The 23,225-nt window shown below is 46.2% G+C and overlaps 1 protein-coding gene across 4 annotated transcripts; it reads right to left on the minus strand.

Moving 5' to 3' along the window:
* Positions 1-163: 163 nt before the first annotated feature.
* COPG2 (COPI coat complex subunit gamma 2) lies at positions 164-22,624 on the minus strand. 4 transcript variants are annotated; one of them, XM_050969727.1, is made up of 25 exons: positions 22,513-22,624; positions 20,408-20,460; positions 19,539-19,619; positions 19,187-19,258; positions 17,916-17,995; positions 17,147-17,222; positions 16,571-16,714; positions 15,959-16,051; positions 15,362-15,448; positions 14,180-14,337; positions 13,107-13,240; positions 12,408-12,475; positions 11,736-11,924; positions 10,832-10,927; positions 9,339-9,582; positions 7,946-8,021; positions 6,988-7,091; positions 6,354-6,479; positions 5,735-5,797; positions 4,854-4,993; positions 4,498-4,669; positions 3,220-3,317; positions 1,984-2,122; positions 1,778-1,876; positions 164-575 (listed from the first exon to the last, which is right to left on the minus strand). In XM_050969727.1, exons 1-25 carry the CDS (start codon positions 22,547-22,549, stop codon positions 445-447), a joined length of 2,760 nt encoding a protein of 919 aa, XP_050825684.1. In that variant the 5' UTR covers positions 22,550-22,624; the 3' UTR covers positions 164-444. The 4 variants fall into 4 exon arrangements, with proteins under 4 accessions (XP_050825684.1, XP_050825686.1, XP_050825688.1 ...); XM_050969729.1 differs by lacking the exon at positions 16,571-16,714; XM_050969731.1 differs by lacking the exons at positions 17,916-17,995; positions 19,187-19,258; positions 19,539-19,619; positions 20,408-20,460; positions 22,513-22,624 and having other exon boundaries at positions 15,959-16,583; positions 16,686-16,714; positions 17,147-17,225.
* Positions 22,625-23,225: the final 601 nt, after the last annotated feature.

The following is a 23,225-nucleotide window of genomic DNA, read 5'->3' on the forward strand; positions in this document are numbered from 1 at the left end:
AATTTGGAGGTTTGGGGTGGTTTTTAACTGTTTCTGTTGGGAATTTAATTGGATCCTTTTAGGAATAAGGGGTTTTTGCTTTATAAACAGCCATTATGGGGTATTTTTTCTGTACTGGAACAGACAGAATTAGAACAAAAAAATTCTATTTTATTAACAGTAATTCATATGAATTCCACCACTTGAACCAGTGTTTATTTTCTGTTAATAAAAAGCAATTTTGACAAAAATCTGATTCCGTTTTCTCACATCTTTTCTCTTCCCTGGTTGAGATGCCATAAGTTAGGTGGGAATGGTGTGACAACAAGGGAAGTGGGACTGGCTCAGTCCCAGCCAGCCACTAAAGGACAGCATAGAAAAGATTTCCCAAAGGGAGGAATAAAAACCCCATGCAGAAGGAGAGCAGGGAGGAGGGGCAGCTCCAGGAGCTGCACTGTTGAACCCTCAGCCCACGGACGCCAGGATGACATCGACAGACGTCTCGTCCTTGCTCCTGACTGTCACCTGCATGGTCACACCGTCCCCAAGGGCCAGCCTGGACCTGACCAGCACGTCACAGCCACCTCTGTACACACCTGGGACAAAGCAACACGGAGAGGTCACTTTGGAGAGGCTCAGGGCAGGACAGGTTTAGTCTTCAGCCAGGTTCTGCACGTGGCTCACATCCCCATGGAATGCTCCAGCTTGGAGGGCTGGGACAGGCCCTGGGGGTGCTGGTGGCAGTGGTGGATGTCCCCAAGTGGGCAAAAGGCCAATGGCACCTGGGCTGTGCCAGCCCCAGTGTGGGCACAGCCTTTGGGCAGGGACTGTCCCCTGAGGGACACCCTGGAATCCTGGGGACAGCTCTGGACAGGAGAGCCCTGGAGGGGCTGGAGCATGTCCAGAGAAGGGAACAGAGCTGGGGAAGGGTCTGGAGAACCAGGAGGGGCTGAGGGAGCTGGGAAGGGTCTGGAGAACCAGGAGGGGCTGAGGGAGCTGGGAAGGGTATGGAGAACCAGGAGGGCTGAGGGAGCTGGGCAGGGGCTGAGCCTGGAGCAGAGGAGGCTCAGGGGGGACCTTGTGGCTCTGCACAAGTCCCTGCCAGGAGGGGACAGCCGGGGGGGTCGGGCTGTGCTCCAGGGAACAGGGAAAGGAGCAGAGGGAACGGCCTCAGGCTGGGCCAGGGCAGGGGCTGGGGGGATTTTGGGACAATTCTTTCTGGAAAAGGCTGCCCAGCCCTGGCACAGCTGCCCAGGGCAGGGGTGGGGTCCCCATCCTTGGAGGAATTTCAAAGCCATGTGACACTTGGGGACATGGGGCAGTGGTGGCCTTGGCAGTGCTGGGGATGGTTGGACTCAATGACCTCAGAGGGCTTTTCCCACCTAAACCATTCCATGGCTCTGGGAGAAGTTGTGGGTGCTGCAGGGCAGCTCAGGATGTGTCTTTAGCTACAGGAACTTGAGAACAAGACACTCCCAGAAGGACCCTTCTGAGATAAACTCAGGCATTTAAGGGATTCAATTCTGTCTGCTCTGGAAGCTCCCAAATCAGAGATTCTGCACCATTCCCACAGGTGGAGTTCTCCCATTCCCAGAGCTTGGCCTGAGCACATCCAAGACAGAGCTCTCCAAGTTAGGACCAGCTGCAATCAATACACAGGGTCACTGCAGAGAAAAAACCTCTTTCTACAGAGAAAAAGACTCCCAAAATAGCAGTAGGATCTCCTAAACCATTTCCCTTCATTTAGAAAAATCTGTGGGGACAGGGAAACATGAAATTCAGCAGCAGGAACACTTACCAGCCAAGTAGAGGGTGTGAGAATTTTTGTTTTCTGGCACTTTATCTGACCTCTCACAGGGCTGCATGCCCAGGAACTTGATGATGTTATTGACAGCTTCTGCATTCAGAGATTGAAGAAGAAAATCAATCCAGGTAATAAATAATTAAATTAAATAAAACCCCAGCCTGGCAGGTGGGTGATCAATAAATGAGGGATTATCTCACCATCCAGGGTTTTGATGGAGCTGAGTGCAAAGGTTTCTTCTTTCTCAAAGTCATCTCCCACCTCCTCCCAGGCAGCTGCAAAGTTGGGCTTTAGAACCTTCTGGAGATGATCAGACACTGTCACCTCCAAGTCTTCCAACTGGGAGGAAAAAAAAAGGGAAATTTTCAGGCCAGTTATGGAAATAATCCTCACCTTGGAAAGGGGAAAAGAGGCCACAGCATTTTGCCAAGACAATGCCTGGTTTTAATTCCAGGAGAGCCATATCATAATAGCTTCTAAAAAGAGTGGAAATAATATTTATGGTTACTTATAGGGAAATAGTATTGATTTAAGAGGGGACTAGTATTTATGATGAATAAATAAATAAATAGTATTTATTTATTCATCTATAATCCTTAACAATTTTTACACAAAACATCTGTGGGACTAAAGGAGAGCAGAAAATGAGGCCATCACTTGATGGGTCAAAGTCTTTACAGACCCTCCCGGGCCTCTTCCATGGAGAGACTTCCTCAGAATCCATGGAACTCCAGGATGGTTTGGGTTGGAAGGGTCTTGGAAGATGATCCAGTGCCACCCCATCCATGGCAGGGACACCTCCCACTGTCCCAGGCTGCTCCATCCCCAGTGTCCAGCCTGGCCTGGGACACTGCAGGGATGCAGGGGCAGCCCCAGCTGCTCTGGCAGTTCCAGCCCAGGCAGGAATTCCTCATTGCCCAGATCCCATCCATGCCTGCCCTCTGGCACTGGGAGCCATTCCCTGGCTCCTGTCCCTGCAGGCCTTGTCCCCAGTCCCTCTGCAGCTCTCCTGGAGCCCCTGCAGGCCCTGGAATGTGCTGGAAGCTCTCCCTGGAGCCTTCTCCTCTCCAGGTGAGCACCCCCAGCTTTCCCAGCCTTTATTTCCTCCAAAACTTCCTGAAATCTGTCTGTATCCCTATCATTAATTAACAAAAATCCAAATGTTTGAGGTGGAAAGTTTGCAGCACAATTCTGAAAACACACAATGGAAGTTATTTCTGCCTTCCCCCCTCTCTGTCCCCACAAATTCCATTCCACAGGTCACTAAAACTTTGACAGAAATGAAGCTTTGGGGAAGGATCTAAAAATGACATTTTACAGAATTTTGCTGTTTCAGGCACATTGATTGGTTTCAGAATTGAAAGAAACTTGACCCAATGGTCACATTTCTCCCAAATGAGAGAGAATGGGGAATAGGGAAGAAATCCTGGACTCACCACATACTCATCCTCATAGCCATCCTCCTCTGGCACCCCCGTGCTGGGGTCGCAGTCCCGCACCGTGAACTTCATGGTGCAGCTGAAGGTGCAGGTGACTGGGAAGAGACAAAATCCTGGATAAATGGGGACATTCCTCTGCTGCAGCCCTCTCTTCCCAGCAGTTTAGCTCCAGGAATACAGATGTGGCCAGGATAGAGCACTTGAATATCATTTTCCCTTTGATTTTAAAATAAAGGCCAAAGGAGGAGCTCAGGAGAGTTCCAGAGGTAACAAATCACTGATTCCAAATGCTGCCATGAAATCCAGCAGCAGCCACCAGGACAAATTCCATGAGGATTCCTGACAAATTCCTAGCAAATTTAGATTAGTTCTAATCTTCTCTGGTATTAAAATAACCTAAAAATCCACTCCACTGATAAGTCACATCAGATAACTGCAAACCCAGTGGTGTTTAAGTGAGAGGAAGAAAAGAAAGGGAAGTTTCATGTCCAAGAAAACCTCATTCCTGCATTTTGTAGTAGTTTCTGATTCTCTAAAGAGAGGAAAAAATTAATTAGTCCATTAAATTAAGCCTCAAATGAGGAATATTTTTATTCTATCTGCATTTTCCTTTCAGTGGTTCTGTTCTTCAACACTACAAAACATCCAAGGTTTTCAATGTGCTCCTTTCACTGACTGCAGGCCATAAATCCAAGTTTCCATTACTTGCATGCTCTGCAATCCTCTTTAACATCCCATTTTTAATCATCCAACAGATTTATAAAAATTATTTAGCTAAAAAGCAGCACTTGAGAGACAGTGTGATGGTTTTGTATGGGAGGTGTCTAAGGAAGTGATGTAAGAGATTTTGTGTAACAGACTTTGTGGAATGACTGAGAAGTTGTACATGTAAAAAAAACATTCTAAATTTTTTATTCTAATTCTTGTTACTCTTTATTTTAGTTACTGTTAATAAATTTTTCTTTATATCCTTTGAAATTTTTAAACCTGGTTTACCTTCTCCTAATCCTATCTCACAGGTAAATACATTAATAATTAGCCAACACCAAACCCACCACACTCCCCAATACATTAACCAAAAACATCTCAAAATGAACAAAATCTCCAATGAACAAACCAAAACCACTACACAAAGTTACTATTTCCACCCAGTTCAAACTGAAACCACCACACACACAGACAAGGAAAATCCAAGGAGGTCAGGATGAACCAAACCCCACTCCTGGCACTCCCCAAACCCTCCCTTTGAGGGATCGGTGGGACACAATTTCTCACCTGCAGTGGGGTCATCCTGGGGGATCCTGACCAGGGTGTAGCACATGCCAGGCTGGTTGTAGGCCAGGCTGGGAGCTGGGATGCAGCAGATCACATCATAGCCATCTGATGGCTCCATCTGCACTGTCACTCTCTCCAGGAGCTGATCATTCAAGGTGTTTGTGCAGTCAAACTGCAGCAGCAAACAGGGAAAAGGATTTGCAAACACCTCCTCATCCAGAGCTCCCCCCCACACCAGATCAGCTCAAACCCTCCATGGCATGCAGCAAATTCCCTGTGTTCTGATCAATTCTGCCAATTTGATCAGAACACAGGGAATTTGCTGGGCCCTGGCAGAAGGGGGTGGGTGCTCTCACCTGGAAAACGATGTGGGCTGGGAACACGTGCTTGATGCAGCGAACAAAATACTCGGTTTCTGCTTCTGTGAGCTGCACTGGCTCAGAGGACTTGAACAAGGGACCCAGGCCCTTGAACTCTGGGATGGCTGCCAGTTGTTCTGTGCAGGAGGGAAAAGAGGATCAGCAGGGACAGGCTCTGATCCTGCCCTCATTCAACATTTCAGAGAATCCCAGAATGGTTTGGGTAGGAAGGGACACTGAGGATAATTCAGTTCCACCCCCTGGACACCTCCCAGTGTCCCAGGCTGCTCCAGCCCCAGTGTCCAGCCTGGCCTGGGACACTCCAGGGATGCAGGGGCAGCCCCAGCTGCTCTGGGAATCCCTTCCCAAAATCCCACCCCAGTCTCCCTCTCCCAGGGAATTCCCTCCATTCCCAGCTCTCCCAGCCTGGGATTGGATCCATCCCCATCCTGACTCTGCTCTAGGAATGAATTTTGGGATCTGGGGGCATCACTGGGAATCTCAGGACTCCAGGAAGGGTCTCCCTTCCCTTTTCCATCCCCAACTTCCATCAAAATCCCTCGGGATGGATTCTGAGCCTCCCTGATCCCAGAATGGTTTGGGTGAGAAGGGACCTTCAATCCCATCCCATTCCAATCCCACCATCCCAGGCTGCTCCATCCCAGTGTCCAGCCTGGCCTGGGACACTGCAGGGATGCAGGGGCAGCCCCAGCTGCTCTGGCAGTTCCAGCCCAGGCAGGAATTCCTCATTGCCCAGATCCCATCCATGCCTGCCCTCTGGCACTGGGAGCCATTCCCTGGCTCCTGTCCCTGCAGGCCTTGTCCCCAGTCCCTCTGCAGCTCTCCTGGAGCTCTGGACAGCCACAGATCTCTCCTACCTTGAAATATATCCTGGCGTGAGGGAGCCACTTTCTCAGGTTTGCTGGTCACCAGGGCAATCTCTGTAGAGAAAAAAAGCAAAGACTTTGTGCTCTGTCTCAACTCAACCAAGCAGGAGGTTTAAATGTCATTAAATCTCCACTAAATATTCCTTAGATTATCTTCCTTATAGTATCTTCCTTATATTTATTACATTCCCTGTATGTTTCTTATATTCTGCTGCAAAGCACTGCCAGCCTGGCTCCTCACACACTGAAGTAGCTTTTTTTTTTTTTTTTGGTGTGGAAATACTGGATTGAAAGTAGAGAAAGTAAAGCTGAGTTATGAGGAATAAACCACACCTTAACTCTGAAAAGCCAGGAAAAAAATTAAAGGAGGAAAGGGAAGGAAAAAAAAAAAGGAACTCCAAAGTTGGTTGTGCTAAGTGAAGATGCTCAAGAATTGTGCAAGGACATGGAAGAAAGCCAGAGAAGTGACTGGGAGCTCCTGGAGTGGCCTTTTCCAAAGGCTGTGAACCAATAAGTGCTGATTATGCACAGATTTGTCCCTGCTAACGAGATCAGCAGCCCCAAGGCTCTGAGCCTTGCCTCAGCCCGTGCCCACCAGTCTGGGGGTTACCTGCTTTCTGCTCAAAGATCGGGGCTGTGGCCAGGGGAACTGTTTTCATGTCAAAGGGTTTCTCTGAGGGCTCCAGTGTGTACTGGTGCAGGGCCTTCTCCATCCCAGGAACAGAGACTGTCAGCCCTGCAGAGGAAAAAGGCAGAAAAATTTGGTTTTGAGAGCTGGAACTGCTCCAGGCACTGCTGATCCACAGGAAACACAAAACAGGCAGAGCTGAAAAAAAAGCTGCTCTGAAGATGACACGAAGTTGCCAAGCCTAAACAGCTCAATCTCAAGAATTTTACATGGATTAATTAAATCCTCTGCTCATGTGAATTTTTAATCACAGACAAAGTGATTTTATAACCAACCCTCATTTTGGATTGGAAAAGATGGAGCAAAAACCAAGAAATGAAAGCCCAGGTCACACTCCTGGCTCCATTTCCCACACCATGCTTCCCAGATTTAGATTCTCTAGGATTCCCAGAGCAGCTGTGGCTGTCCCTGTGTCCCTGGGAGTGTCCAAGGCCAGGTTGGACAGCTTAGATTGTTAAATCTCCCACTCTCAGCACAAGCACTTGGCAGGGAAGTGCTAAGGCCAGAAAAAACACGTGAATCAACAGCTCTGAGTGGGTTCCTTTTTCTCACTGACCATTAAAAATGTAGGCAGCATTCAGGGCCAGCTGTCTCTGCTGCAGGACATTCAGGTAGAACGTTGCCCTGTCCCTGACTTCGTCGTCGCTGTCCATCATGCACCTGTTTGGGGACAAGGGGACAAGGTCAGCCAGCTCTGGCCACCAGAGAGCTGAGCTAAAAATGGCACTGACAAAGCTGCCTCTGATACTGCAGTGAGAGCCACAGCTCCCCCCTGGGATTTTCAAAGTGGGCAAAAACCTGTTTGTACAATACAGGAGTTGGTGTAATTTCAATTAAATCATTAACACTACATGTCTTAAGAAGAAACATGAACATGTGACATGGGAACAGCCAGCTCTGGAAACACAACTGTTACTCCTGAGTAACCTGGACAGGAATTTTCTTGCTTCAAGGGCTGTTAAAAAATGCTCACATATAGAAAAGCTCTCTAGGGGGAAGGTGACTTTTTATTTGGGCAGATATTGATAGCACAAGGGGGAACAATTCAAACTAAAAGAGATTTGGGTTGGATGTGAGGAAGAAATTCCTGTCTGTGAGGATGGGGAGGCCTTGGCAGCTGTGGCTGCTCCTGGATGGATCCCTGGAAGATCCAAGGCCAGGCTGGATGGGGCTTGGAGCACCCTGGCACAGTGGAAGGAGCCCTGCCATGGCCATGGCACAGGATGAGTTTCCAGCTCTTCCAACCCACAGCAGTCAATGACTCTGATTTATTACCCCCTGAGCAATGTCCTCAGGCCAAATTACCACCACATGTCTCCATGACCAATCCCATCCTCCATTTCCCTGTATCCTCCCCTCCAGCAGTGCTCTGCTCCCTCCAGCCACACAGGAAAGGTGGCAGAAGCATTTTCCCACTCCCAGCTGGCATTGCCAGCCCCAGTGCCAGCCCCAGCTGCTGGGACCTTGTTTGCAGCCACCAGAGTGTCCCCCCAGGCCCAGCCAGCCCCACTCACCTCTGCAGCAGCACCAGGATGCTGGGAAGCAGATTCTCATTCTGTGCCCCAAACTTGGCCAAAGCACTGACAGCAGCTGCAGAGAGAGCAGGGAGGTGTCAGAGCAGCCCAAGGGCTGCACAAACACAAACACATCCTCACAGCCCTGAACTTTGCATTGACGCAGCTCTTCACTTCCAGCAACCTTGCAGTGATATGGAAAGGCCCAACTATTCCTGTATTTCCACATGGAAACAGTTCTGTGATCAACATCAACTTAACAGCTCTGAAAAGCAGCTGGGGGAGAGGCTGCCTCAATCTGCTTTCTAGAGAAACCCCTTTGGAGGTTTTCTCCCAAATTTGTCCAAAATCAGGACACTCCTTACTACAATTATCTCGAATTTCATTGTCAGGTTGAGAAAAAGGTGTAATGATTTAGTTTGGAAGGAATTGCAGATGGGATTTTTGAATTGTTTTTGGGGATGTGGTATATTTTTTACGTAGGTAGGAAGGATGAATTTGGTTTTTATTGTTATAATATGGTTTAGAAGGCTACAAGATTCTTAGTTATAAGACTTTTTAAGGATCTATTGACTAATAAAACACTGTTAACAAGGATATTTATGTTTTTGACTTAATCTTTAAATATTTTGTTTTGTGGATTTATGTTCTAGTGTAAGTATTTTTAGTTAATTATGTTATGACACAAACTTACAGTACTGCATTTTAAACTCTTTATCTCTGTAACTACTTTTATTTTTTCTATATCTTAACTTTAAAACTCTAAACTTTACTTAGTTTAACTTCTCTCTGCTCTAAACTATAAATCCACATTCTCACTTTTAGCATTTAAGTTTGGAAGTTTATTCTAAGGTCTCAGATCAAGTCTTGAGTTTAATTCTAAGCTTTGGCTTACAGCCCCAAAGTTCTGAGAGTTCTCAGCATGTGGGATTCTAACAAAAAGGCAAGGAGGCAGAAGTGCAGGCCTGGAGCTGCACTCACCAGCCCTGACAGCTTCAGTCTCCTCTCTCAAAGGGGTTTTTGAGAAACCCCTTTGGAGGTTTTCTCCCAAATTTACCCTAAAGCAGGACACCTTACTACAATAATCTGGCATTTCATTTCCAGGTTGAGGAAAGGCAAGGAGGCAGAAGTGCAGGCCTGGAGCTGCACTCCCCAACCCTCACAGTCTCCTTCTCAAGCACCACCCTGGGGCCCTCCCTTGGCCAGCAGGTGCAGGATCCTGGTGGCCAGCACAGTGTGGGGCTGCTTGAATCTGCTTTCTAGAGAAACCTTTAGAAGATTTTCTCCCAAATTTACCCTAAAGCAGGACACCTTACTACAATAATCTGGAATTTCATTGCCAGGTTGAGGAAAAGGCAAAGAGGCAGAAGTGCAGGCCTGGAGCTGCACTCACCAGCCCTGACAGCCTCGTTCTCCAGCACCACCCTGTTGAAGATGAAGCGGATGTACTTGGAGGGGGAGGGGGTCCTGGGGCCCTCCTTGCCCAGCAGGTGCAGGATCTTGGTGGCCAGCACGGTGTGCTCGCAGTCCTCGATGAACTCGCACAGGTGAGCCAGCCCTGCCTCCTTGCTCTCGGGGTTCTCCTCGATGATGCTGATGATGCAATCCACAATGGCTCTCTTGTACTCAAAGCCACCCTGGCAAAGGGAAATCAGGGACAGTGAGGCCTGCACTGGAGCAATGCTCAGCTCCTTCATGCTTCACTGACTGCTTCCCATGGAGAAAACAACAATCATTTGTACAAATTGGGGGATAAAATGGACTGGATGACCTCACAGGACATTCCCAGCCCTGTGAGCACCCTCAGCATTAGGATTTGAGCTTTTATGTTTTTCCAATTCTGTACTGCTTTAGGGTATAACTCCAAACTCCATACAGAGTGTTAGTTACTGTCCTCACGTTTTGGTCAGACAAAACAATCCCTCTAGGCCTGAAACTCAGGCACACCCTACAGCCTCAGGCCCTGGAAAGTATAAATAAAAGTGACTCTGGGTGGGGGGGAGCAAACTGGGGGTACATGACTTCATTACCTGAAGCTGTAATTGGAGGATTAATCCCCATATGTAAATGGACCAAACTTATAATTGTCTGAAAAACTTGTGGCCATCATCCATCCTGGGTGTAACCCCTCAGAGGGTTTTGACTGCCCCAAGTGTGATGCCTTCAGTTTTATATTTCCTATTTTCCAGGTTCTGCACTGCATTAGTGACTCTGAACTTCATATCAAGTGCCAGCAAGTTCTCCTCACAGCTCAGTCACACAGAGCAATCCTTGTCCAGCCCCTCAGGTTTTGGGCAGCCTCAGGCCCAAAAAGTGCAAACAGCAGGGAATTGAGGAGAGCAGTCTGGGAGGATGGGACAGAACCTGGAGCTGGAACTGGACAATTGACCCCAGTATGGAAATGGACCAGAACTTATAAAAGTGAGAAAACTCAGGCTCAGAGTCCATCTTGGGTGTAGCCCTGGCTGGGCTCTTGCCCTGCCCAAGGTGTGTCCTGTGAAGGCCTTTGATAAACCCCTGCTTTATCACATTGGCACTGCCCAGCCTCTGCACCTACTGAAGGCCTTTAACAAATCTCTATTTTATCCCTTTAACTCTGTCCAGCCTCTGCTCTAGGGAGCCTCTCAAGTCATCAGGTGTACCCAATAAAGACCTTTAATAAACACCCACTTTACTCTCTTAATCCTGTCCAGCCTCTGCTCCAGGGAGCCACTCCAGGCATCACCAACTCCCAAGCATTTCACACAAGTCTGACCCACCAGGAGCTGCAATAACTCCCCCTCACCTCCCTGTGCACCCAGTGACAGAAGAGACTCTTCTCCCAAGCAGGTCCAAACCTACCAAAATCCTGCCAAAACCCCTCCCCAGAGCAAGAGTCCCACGTACATCATCCCTGAGCATGTTGGAGAGGAAGGTCATCATCACGCTGTGCTTCCGAGGGTACTTCTGGCACAGGGCACTGATGGCCTGCACCACCACGACCTGCAGGGACACAGAAGGATGTGGGTCATGGGCTCATTTCCCTGGGAAAAACACAGCTCAGGCTGTCACCTGGAGTGATTAAATCCATGCACAAGGATAAAAATCAGGTGGTGGATTCTCAGGGTTTGTGAGGCCTGGCTTTGCTAAAAAGACTGGGATTTAGGATGGAATGTGTTCACTCAAAGTCCTTCCTTCCTTCCTTATCCAATTTTAATTTGTCATGTTCTGGCATTAAAATACTTTGCAATTTCAAACTTGTCTGATACTTATTTTTCTCATAAAAACAAGGACTAAAGAGCACTTGAAGCAGACTGATTTTGCAGAGCTGTACTCCCCATGATGTAACAGGTACAACTGAACCATCCTGAACCAATTTCTTACCAGCTTAGTCACTATAAAACTTACAAATTAGGTAGAAATTCATAATTAACACAGCTTCCAAACTGTACACCAATTTCTTACTAGTTTAGTCACTACAGATCTTACAAATTAGGTAGAAATTCATAATGAACACAGTTTCCTAACTATGCATCAAGACTGATGTGATATAAACTCACTTAAAATCTTTCCTCCTCTCTAAAACAACCAGAAGGAACTACACAATGAAATGATATTCTTCCTTCCTTGGAATGGTGGGAGGAAGGCATACAAAGATAATTAAGCTGGAAAGGAAATTCAGAATTTTGCCCTGCCAGACTAAACCACCAAAGCATTGACAAACAGGAAAAGCTTCATTAAAGAAAAGAAACAAAACAAGAATGGGAGAAAAACCTGCAGCTGGAAAGAGCAGAGGCCTCCAATGCCACACCTTAAACTCATCTGAGATTTCTGACACGAAGGAGGAGATCTGTTTCATGAGTCTGTCCACGCTGCTCTCGCTGCCAGTCTTGAGCAGCGTGGTGATGGCCAGCGTGGCGATGCTCCTGTTGGAGTCTGTGATCAGGTTCTCCAGGTCCAGGTTGCAGGCAGTGACTGCAGATGGATGTTTCATGGCCACCTGCAAGGAATGCAATTCCACAGTTATGTGGGAGGTGGAGCACCCTGCAGTTCAAAGCACTGGATGCAAGCAGAGCTCAGGGGGTTTGGTTGCAGTGTTTTAAATGGATTTTAAGTTACAGCTCGTGGGTTTGAATCTCAAATTTTTGCTGTTGTGTTGTGCAGCTCTGATATCAGAATCTTTAAGTGGATTTCATAATATTAAATATCCAGGATTGCAGCTGAAAGCTCAAAGATTATCAAACCACAGCTTGTTCTATTCCCATGGTCCCAAAATGAGCAAGCACAGCCTGAGTGCAGGAAAGATTTCTGTGCCACCAGAAGAGCTGGCATGGAAAAGCCAATTCTCCAGCATGGAATAATTCCAAATAAGGCCATCCCAAGGGCAGCTGCTGTGCTTGAGGTAACACACACATCATTGGGCACTGCTGGCTGGCTCTGATCTCAGAGAATGAAGCTGGGGTGGAGGTTTTGAAGCACTCACTTTATTGAGGGTCCGCACGGCTGCGTAGCGCAGGACGGGTTTGGGAGAACTGCAGAAAAGCTGCAACACTGGGAAAGAAAAAATAAAAAAACCAACCAAAACCAAAGATATGGCCTCTTTCAGAGAAAGGAAATAGAGTAGGAAGTCTAATATAGCTCCAGCTACACACTGCTAAATGTTCCTGCAGCTCCATGCATAATTTAGCACACAGGTTAGACAGAAACTCCTGGTTTTATCCCACTGCCAGTAACAGGGGGTGGCTCAGCTGTCTCCACATTCCAGTTCCATATTCCAGCTGGAGGAGAGCTTTCCCAGAGAATCTGTGGCTGTTCCATCCCTGGAAAGGTCCAAGGCCAGGCTGGACAGGGCTTGGAGCACACTGGGACAGGGGAAGGTGTCCCTGCCGTGGCACTGGGTGATCTTTAAGGTCCCTTCCAACCCCATCCATTCCATGATTCCCTCCCATCCCAAATTTCTGCAGCTGGATCAAGACAAGCACCACCCCGTGCCACCTCTAATGCCATTTATCTAAACCTCTGGATGGAAAAGGGATCTCATCCAGAAGCCTTTAACTCAGGATTAAAGGACTTTTAACCCCAAGTGACCAGAAAATCAGGGTTTGGGAGTTGCAATTCTGCTGGATTTTCTCTAGATTCCTTTCTTCCAGCTGTTTGAGGGGTACAAAGGGCAGTGACCAACCTGACACAGCAGGTGCCAGCTCCCTGGCAGTGCAGTTTGGCAGGTTGATGATGGCAGAGGCAGCCTCATAAATCACCATCTCGTGCTTGTTCCTCAGGCAGCTCTCGATGAAGTCAAACAGGGGACTTTCATGCCTGCAAACACAACAACCCCAGGACTTTAGGCTGGAAAAATCCCTTTAAAACTGAGCCCAAAACTTTCATGGCCACAAACACAACAATTTCAGCATCTTTTAGGTTGGAAAAACCCCTTTAAAACTGAGCCCAAGACTTTCATGGCCACAAACACAACAATTTCAGCATCTTTTAGGTTGGAAAAACCCCTTTAAAATTGACTCCAAAACTTTAATGGTTCCAAAAGAAGAATCCCAGGATTTTAGGTTGGAAAAATCCCTTTAAGATGGAGTCCAAGCCTTGATGGCTACAAATACAACAATTCCAAGACCTTTTATGCTGGAAAAACCCTTTGAATCCAAGACTTTCATAGCTACAAACACAACAATCCCAGGATCTTTTAGATTGCAAAAACCCCTTTAAGTCCCAGACTTTTCATGGCTACAAAAGAAGAATCCCAGGATTTCAGGCTGGAAAAACCCCTTAAAATTGAGTCCAAGACTTTCAAGCCACAACCACAACAATCCCAGGATCTTTTAGGTTGGAAAAACCCCTTTAAAATTGAGTCCAAAACTTTAATGGTTACAAAAGAAGAATCCCAGGATTTTAGGCTGGAAAAAGCCATTTGAGTCCAAAACTTCAATGGCTACAAGCACAACAATCCCAGGATCTTTTAGTCTTGGATTCAAAGGGTTTTTCCAGCCTGTCATGGCTACAAACACAACAATCCCAGGATTTTAGGCTGGGAAATCCATTTCATATCAGGTCCAAGGCTTTCATAGCTACAAACACAACAATCCCAGGATCTTTTAGGTTGGAAAACCCCTTTAAGATTAAGTCCCTGCATTATCCCAGCCCTGCAGTTCAGTTTCTGTGGAGATTTCCACAAACACTAAAAAACCCACAGCTCTTTCCAAACCTTAATTAATTGCTGTGATTTAAACCCTGACTCTTACTTACCCCTCTTCAGACTCCTTGAGGAGTTTGCTGGCAATCCTGATCAGCATGCAGTAGGCAAACTGGGATTTCAGGCCAGATTTGGTGAATTTATTCAGCATCTTGGACACAGCCAGGCGGTCGTTTTTCCTAAGGTGATAGAGCAGCCCCAAAGCATGATACTATGGGATGGGAAACAGAGGGGCAGGCACTGAGTACAGCTGGAAAATCCACAGCAGAACACCAAAAGAGGGGTAATTATTGCCCTTTCCTGGCAGAAATACCTTCTAACCTCAGCTGGGCTGAGATTCCTGACAAGTTGCAAAGATCTGCAACGTTTCCTTGCCCTTTCTGTCCACTCTCAACTATTCCTGAAGATCCAAAGAGCCACAAAGTTAATTGATTTCCTTTTTTTCCCCCCCCCATTAAATCTCATAACTTCAAAGGTTTTGCCTTTGCACAGTAATTCCTGCATTTTTAATGAACTCCACAGCCAGGATATCCCAAGGCCTTGAAAAGACAGCTGACCTCACAAAAATCCTTGTGGTCTTTTTGATGGAAGCACAAAGGGACACTTCTTTTGCTTGCCAAGTTATTTTGGGGGCTTTTTTTCCTTCCATAAAACTGATTTACTGCAAGGCTTAATGAAGCTGCTAAGTGGGCAAGAACAAAGCTGATTTTACAGAATTTTTTCTGATCATGAGTCTGCAACAGCCAGAACGATTCCACATTCTGAACAATTACATATCCACAAATGTCAGGAATATCTGTGCAAAAAATTTTACTCTTGTGGAGTTCTTGCTAATATTTGGGTTCATCTTTTGCATCTGGCAAATTTTCTGAAGGCCAAGAGATGCTCATTAGGAAGCAGTGAGATAATTTCCCACTTTTTGAGCACTCAGATCCAAATTTTGTCTGTAAGAACCACTGTGGGACAGGCAGCAGCATTCCAGCTCCCAGAAATTTCGGAGGAAAAAGGGAAGAGAACTCCAGAACAGCCAGCTCTTAATTAAGAATTTCATGCTGGCATCATGGAAAAAGTCATTAATTTTTTGAAACTGTCAAGTTTATTCTAAAAATCCCAATCCTTGCTTTTAAAAGACTAAAGAAAAAGAAGATTTTTCTTTCCTGAAGTTTTCTTCAGAACTCTCAGAATGCCACTAAGCCCCCCCCAGCATTTTTAGGGACAGCCACTCTCAGACACACCTGTACCATGATGTTGTCACTGGAAGCTGCTTCCTGAGCTTCATTGATCCACCTTTTGACCACGTCATAGCTGATCTTCATCATGTGCTGCAAAAGAATTGAGGTTGGAGACAAGCTCACAGCAGTTTCCCAGCCACTCTTTACCCTACACCCCTGGGAACTGTGGATTTCCCTCCACCTCAGTCTCAAATCACCATGCTCCACTTCCAGGAATAAAAATATTCACTCATGAGATCTTTTCCAGCCTTTTCTCCTCAAAAAGGGAGAGGAAATCAGAGTGGATTCCTTCATCTTGCCCTCCTGGTGTCCATTAGCAGAAATAATCCTGAACTGCAGTTTCAGCAGGTGATTTCATGGCCCCTCCCCAGATAAATTCAAGTTTTACACTGACTGCAGAAATCTGAGCATTTTGCACCAGGCTGCACTAAAAATCTTCATGACTGATGTACTCAAATGTAAGAAAGGAATTGGAGGAGAGAAAGGAAACTCTGCTCTTTCTTATTTTCCAGTCAGATGAGGAAAAACCAAAACAGACACAGCAGGGTCACCTTCCCAGCCTGACAAACCCCCAGATTTACAAAAATCTGCTTTGCTTACCAAGGAAGACACCAGTGCAGAGCTGGACACACCAGGGACTTTGTCCACAATGGCCTGCTTCATGTACCTCTCAATGGCTTGGAGCATTGTACCCTGGCAAGGGGAAAACAGGGCAAAGGGAAGTGGGGATGCTTTGGAAGGAGAGGAAAACAGCAGCAGAAAGCAAAAATCCACATTCAAAAGACTTCAGCAAAAAATCTTGAGTTAATTCTGCAAGGTAGATGTGACTTTGAGCTGCTTGGTCCTGAAGGGTCAGTGACAAAGTCACCAGCAGAGCAACCCCAGAGCAGAAACTGGAGCTTCTAAACATTGCAGCTGCACATTCCCAGTGCTGCAGCCCCACAGAGCTCCTGGAAATTGCACAGGGCATGGATCAGAGCAACCCCAGACTAAACTGGAGCTTCTAAACATTGCAGCTGCACCTTCCAGTGCTGCAGCCCCACAGAGCTCCTGGAAATTGCACACGGCGTGGATCAGAGCAATCCCAGATAGAAATGGGAGCTTCCAAACATTGCAGCTGCACATTCCCACTGCTGCAGGCCCACAGAGCTCCTGGAAATTGCACAGGGCAGGGATCAGAGCAATCCCAGACAAAAACTGGAGCTTCCAAACCTTCCAGCTGCACCTCCCCAGTGCTGCAGCCCCACAGAGCTCCTGGAAATTGCACAGGGCATGGATCAGAGCAATCCCAGACAAAAACTGGAGCTTCCAAATCTTCCAGCTGCACCTCCCCAGTGCTGCAGCCCAACAGAGCTCCTGGAAATGACACAGAGCATTGAGTGCAGCAATCTCAGACAGAAACTGGAGAAATCTTCCAGTGCACATTTCCAGTGTTCCTGCCAACTGCAGAGCTCCTGGAAATGGCACAGGACATCAAGCAGAGCAATCCCCCACAGAAAATGGAGCTCCCAAATCTTCCAGCTGCACATTCCCAGTGCTCCAGCACCACATTTCTCCTGGAAACTGCAGAGGGCATCAAGCTAAGCAGACCCAGATGGAAACTGGAGCTCCCAAATCTTCCAGTTGCACATTCCCAGTGCTCCAGTGTCCCAGAGCTGCTGGAAATTGCCCAGGGCACTGAGCAGCCCTCCACAAAGCAGCAGTTCCAGCACTGCTGTAAAATGCACCCTGCAAGAGGGCAGTTTAGGGGTTCCAAAGCCACTCAGCTCCCCCCCAGTCTGTACTCACATCAGTGATCCTGCACAGAGCTCGGATGGCCGGGCCTCGATAGACATCCTCCTTTCCTGTCATGTCTTTGGTCAGACTGAAAGCACCAAAACATCCTGTCAGCATTTCCTGAACACCCCCATGCCCAGGGCTTGTGTGACACCCACCTCACTGAGCTGCTCTAGCCCTGCTCAGGAACAGCCTCCTCATCATCAGCTCCATTTGAGATTTAGCAATCAAAACCTGAGCTAGGAATGCACAGTCCCTGGAATTGTTTAGCTCATTCTCCTTCTTGTGCTGCTGCTTGTTCCACATGGAATTCTGATTTAGAAACAGCGAGCAAAGTTCAGCTTGGCTTATTTTATATATTTCTAAAGCTGTTCAGCAATCCAACAACAGATGCAATTCTTGCTCTTGCAACAGCTGCAATGCCTGTTTTTGCAGTTAAAAAATTGAGTTCACTCTTAAAAAATTTAGAGTTCAGATCAGAATGAACTGGGGTTTGCTCTGCTTTTCTTTAACCGCTCTGCCTGCAAAGTCACAGCCTAAGCCCTGACAAAACAGGAATAAAAAACCCCCAACACCCTAAACCACAAGAAAACAAAGTAACAACCATTTGATAAACTGAATTCTCCCAGAGAGTGGGAACAAAATAACATTTCAGAGGGTGGCACAGACTGTGCATCACTGAACTGTTGGATCCTTATAAAACCTCAAGCAAAGCCAGGGAGCTGCAGCCCCTTTTCCAGAGGGGAAAACCCTTTTTCCTGGGCTCTGGAGGCTGTCCCACCTGCTGGTGACAATGATGACATCCTCAGAGATATTGGCCATCTCTTTGATTGTGAGGTAACACATTCTTCTGAGGGTTTGCTGTGGAAATGTGATGAACAAGATTAAACTCAATGATAAGTTTTAAAAGAAAAATGAACATTTATATTTTCAAAAGATAAATGTTCACTTTAAAAAGTTTATTTTTTGAAAGAAAAATAAGTTTTAAGCAAAACACATTGTTCTTAATTCAAAGTTAAAAGTGTAGAACTACATTTAATCCCTGGATAAGAACCAAACTCCCTGATATCAAAGGAATCAGAAGAGGAAGACATCAGTATTTTGTAACATGATAAGAACTAACACAAAAACGCATTATAATTATCAAAGAAGTGATGCAGCATATCTGTACTCAGAAGTCTCACAATTATCAGTTAAAAGCTTTGAAAATAACTTTGTCATTGTAAAAAAAAAAGGAAACACATGTGGAGTGTTGACATTAAGCCTTTGAAGACAATTAACTTTATATTTTAAAAAATCCTTTAGTTTTTAAATGTGGATATGAGACACACTTCAAACACCCTGCACTCCCAAAACTGTTATGACATCTTTGAACAGCTCCACCTTCCTTGGGCAAATCTCTAACCAGCAAACCCTTTTGAATTAAAATTGATTAAACACACTGCTCTAAGCTCTCACACCCTGCAGAAGAGATCACAGAAGGACATTACACTCTGCTGAGCCCAAAGCTGAATTCCCAAACTCAGTTCCCAAACCATTCTATGGTTTTTAGGGTGTTCTCATCCCTTGCCCCAATTAGATCAAGGCTGAGGATCAGAACTTTTTGAGGATCAGAACTTTCTGAGGATCAGAACTTACTTTCTGAGGATCAGAACTTACTTTCTGAGGATCAGAACTTACTTTCTGAGGATCAGAACTTACTTTCTGAGGATCAGAACTTGGATCTGCAGGCAGTTTTACAATTCTATTTTCAATTAAGCAGATGGTGATTTGCAAGGGGAAGCAACAACCACCAAGTGCCACTGCTCTGTAAACTGAGGCTTTGTCACTCCCCCACTTTTCCAGCAGGAATTACCTCAGAGCCCAGCTCCACCCCCACCCAGCCCACAGAAGAAGCCCGTGTTATTTATCCAGTCCCTCACTTCCAAGCAGGAGCTGCCTGCAGAGCTCCTCCAGTGCACTGCCTGCCTCCCACATCCCCAGTCCCAGGGTTTGGCAGCAGAGCAGGCCCAGGCAGAGCAGGGAGGGGCAAAGCACCAGGTCCTTCCTTACATCGTTCGACTGAAACAATCTGGTCATGGCAAAAAAAGCTTCCGTGGCTTCCGTGGTTCCCAAGTGTTCACCCTGGAATCAGCAGAGAGGAAAAGCAGGAATTAGCCAGCTCCTTTTCTAATGCCCTCCCACACACCAGCAAGCTCTCCTTGGAGACTTTCTCCTGGAAGAAACCATCCCATCCTTCCCAGAGAATCCACAATTCTCTCCACTCTAAATGCCCTCCACAGGGATGGAAGTTTCCCAAGGAGCTTTCCCTTTGAAAAACCTCTTTCCCATTAAAAATATTCAATATTTCCCACTAAAATATTATTCAAATTCATTCTGGATGGAGAGAAATCCTACCAGTTACCTGGTTCAGCAGGTACAGGATCTTGGTAAGGATGTGGAGGCATCTTCGTGGGTTTATTGGGGTCTCATTGAAGAGCCGTGCCTGCAAATGAAACAGAAATTCTGCTTGAACAGATCCCCATAACAATTATTTCTCTTTCAACATCAAAATTCTATGAGTCTGTTTCCAGCTGGGCAGCTTGGCATTTTTATTTGTATTAAATATGAATCTCAGAGAATGTGTTCAAAATTCAATGAATCTGTTTCCAGACAAGCAGCTTGTCATTTTTATTTATATTAAACATGAGTCTCAAAGAATGTGTTCAAAATTCTATGAGTCTGTTTCCAGCCAAGGAGTTTGTCATTTTTATCTGTATTAAATATGAGTCTCAGAGAATGTGTTCAAAATTCTATGAGTCTGTTTCCAGCAGAGCAGTTTGTCATTTTTATCTGTATTAAATATGAGTCTCAGAGAATGTGTTCAAAATTCTATGAGTCTGTTTCCAGCAGAGCAGTTTGTAATTTTTATCTGTATTAAACATGAGTCTCAGAATGTGTTCTTGCATCTTTTCATTTGCAGCAATCTGAACAAAGCACAAACAACTTAATTTGCCATCTGGAACTGGCAAAAATGCCTTAAAATCAAACATTTTTTTCTTCAGGAGAACCCTCTGAGATGCCACATGTCCATATGGAAGGCAGAAGCCACGTGTCACCTGATTACCCTAAAAACCCCTCATTAACTGTAGATGAAATTAATTTATTTACACTTTGTGTGGCTTTCAATTCATGCTATGAATTTAGCCACCCACATTTCTCCACAATTGCTCTGCAACACTTCCTGAAGGAGAAGATCATGAATTTCAGACATTATCCTGAGATTGTCCCTACCTCCTGAAGCACAGCACTCTTCTCCAGGTGCTGGAAAGGATTGGAGCCACTCCCTGAGGAAAAAGAGACCTCTCAGTTGTGGAAATGAATTCCTCAAACCCCAACCGGCCTGAACATGCAGGAACAGCCCCAAAAATTTACCAAACCATCTGAAAACAGTGACATCCCTCTCTGAATAACTGATGCTGGCCATCAACAGCTTTGAATCCACTTCCTTAAGCGATATATTCAGAGTTACAGAAAGAATAAAGGTAAAAAATAAAATAAAAAAGGAGAGGAAGAAGAAAATTGTCTGCTATTTAAAATACTTTAATACCTTTTATTTAATACCTTTCACATACCTAATATTTTTAATACCTTTTAATACATTAATGGCTTTACATAAAACTATTTCCTCTTCCCACTTTCCCAATCGACCTGATTTTATTCCTTCAGGCACCAAAAGCACTGAAGGCTTCAACACCAGAGCTGCTGAACAGGACATGAAACAGAACTGAAACCACTTTGCAGGCACTTCTGCTCCTGCTCCTCTCCTCCCAAGCAGGAATTCCTCATTCCCAGGTTCTCCCAGCCCAAGCAGAAGGAAATTGAAAATGAAACCAACTCGAGCCCAGCTGGGCACGTTTGGAGCTCAGAGCAGCAGCACAGCAAATTCCAGGCAGCCTCAGTTGTTGTAGGAAACGGGACTGAACTTTGGAAGGCACTGCCCAGGGACACCTCCCACTGCCCCAGGGTGCTGGAGTCATAAATACTGAGAATTTTAAATTTTCTGGGCTCACAAACTCTAACCCCCAGGAGAGCCCTACATTTAACCTAAAACCACAGAGGAAATTTCCAAAATTCATCAATAACACTCAGAGTACAAGTGTATAGTTTAATTAGAAGTATCACTAAGTAAAAAACTTAGAGTTTAAAACAAAAATAACAATTTTAGAACAGTAACTAATCCTTCTTCTCTACCTTCTTCTTCATAAGTTTAAGTAATGTTTTGTAAGTAAACAAAAGCCCACATTACAAATGTCAAATAATTAGTTATTAAATTAAAATAAAAATATTTAAATATTATTTCTTAATTAAATAGTTTAACCTCAAAAACCTTATACAAAACATAATTAACCATTTAATAACTTAATAATAAAATACTATAAAACTCACAAATTATGTTATGAATAAAAAATAACAAACATCTAAACCTAAACCCAGAATTCCATCTCTAATGCTTCAATCCCAATTTTAACAAAAGTAGAAAAAAACCCCAAACCCAGCACCAGGGTGCTCCCAGCTCTGTCCAGCCTGGCCTTGGGCACTCCAGGGATGCAGGGCAGCCCCAGCTGCTCTGGGCACCAGGGTTTTATCCCCTGGGTGCAGCTGGGCACGGGGAGATGGGGCCAGAGGTTTCCAAAGTCCCTGGAGTGAATTCCAGATGTGCAGACAGAGAAGGTCTGGAGAGGCTCCTCTGAAGCCTTTTGGATGTTGCTGTGTGCAGCAAAATGACTAAAAAAGAGAAGTTTCTGCTCTCAGCATTCAGGGTTAGGGCACTGTATAGGGTTTATTATATAAATACGCGTAATCAACCCTCTCCTCTTTTTCTGAGGGATGAAACATCTGCACTGAGCTGAGGCAGGGATAAAACCCTCTCTAAAAAGCAGCTGTCCAAAAAGGGAGAGCAAACAGAGCCCAGCTCCTTTAGATTTGTCACCAGAGGGGAGAAATCCTTTGTCAGTCAGTCCTTACGGCAGAAACACAAATACCTCATGAGCTGTGAGAGATGGAGATCACAGAACCTGGGATGGGCTGGAAGAAGATTTAAGGATCATTCACTTCCACCTCCTGCCATCAGCAGGGACACCTTCCTCTATCCCAGCTCGCTCCAGCCTGGCCTGGGGCACCTCCAGGGATCCAGGGCTGCTCTGGGAATTCTATTTCACCTCAGCATTGCCCTCAGCTCAGCATCCCCTCAGCCTCTCCCTCACCTCAGCATCCCCTCAGCTCCCTCACCTCCACCCCCCCGTACACCTCAGCGCCCCCCTCACCTCCACCCCCGCTGTCCCCTCAGCTCCCTCTTAGCCCCAGCCCCACTCCCCTCGCCCCCAGCCCCCCCATACCGGACTCCTCGTCCTTTTTATCGAACTTCTTGATCATGGCGGCCCCGCTCCCGCTTCCTCCGAGCGCCGCCGCCTCAGCAACTCCGCCGGAAGCCCCGCCCCCGTCCCGCTCTCTGACATCTGATTGGGCAGCAGCGCTGTCAATCAACGCCGGCGCCTTTCGCCTCGCCAAGCCGCGCCCCCACCCGCGCGCTGAAGGGGCGGGGCCAGAGTGAGGGCGCGTCTTAAAGGAGCCGCGTCGTTATTTTGTGAGGGGAGTGAGGTTCCGCTGGCCGACAGAGAGATAAATAAATAGATAAATAAATCATCTGGGCTCCTGGCCAAGGAACGGGCACTCCTGTGGAGTTCGCATGGAATTTATGCGGAATTCACATGGAATTGACATCGAAATCACGTGTAATTCACGTGGCAATCCAACCCTCTGGGGCCTTTGGCAACAGCCGGGGTAAGTCACAAGTAACTCCTGTGTAAATCTTATGTAACTCGCATTTAACTGCCACGACAAACCACGCCTTGAGCTCCTCGGCAAACAAAACCTTAATTCCCATGTAACTCATGTGTTAACAAGTTAACAGAGGCAACTCTCGAGGCAAAACCAACATCGAGCCGCTGGCAAGAAAAGGATTGCCATTAATCTCCCAAGTAACTTCCGTGTAACTCTTGTGGAACTCACAAGTTACTCTCGTGTAACTCTCCAGACAAAACAACTATTT

The sequence above is a fragment of the Serinus canaria genome, chromosome 1A (assembly GCF_022539315.1).
Source record: "Serinus canaria isolate serCan28SL12 chromosome 1A, serCan2020, whole genome shotgun sequence".
Classification (NCBI taxonomy): Eukaryota; Metazoa; Chordata; class Aves; order Passeriformes; family Fringillidae; genus Serinus; species Serinus canaria.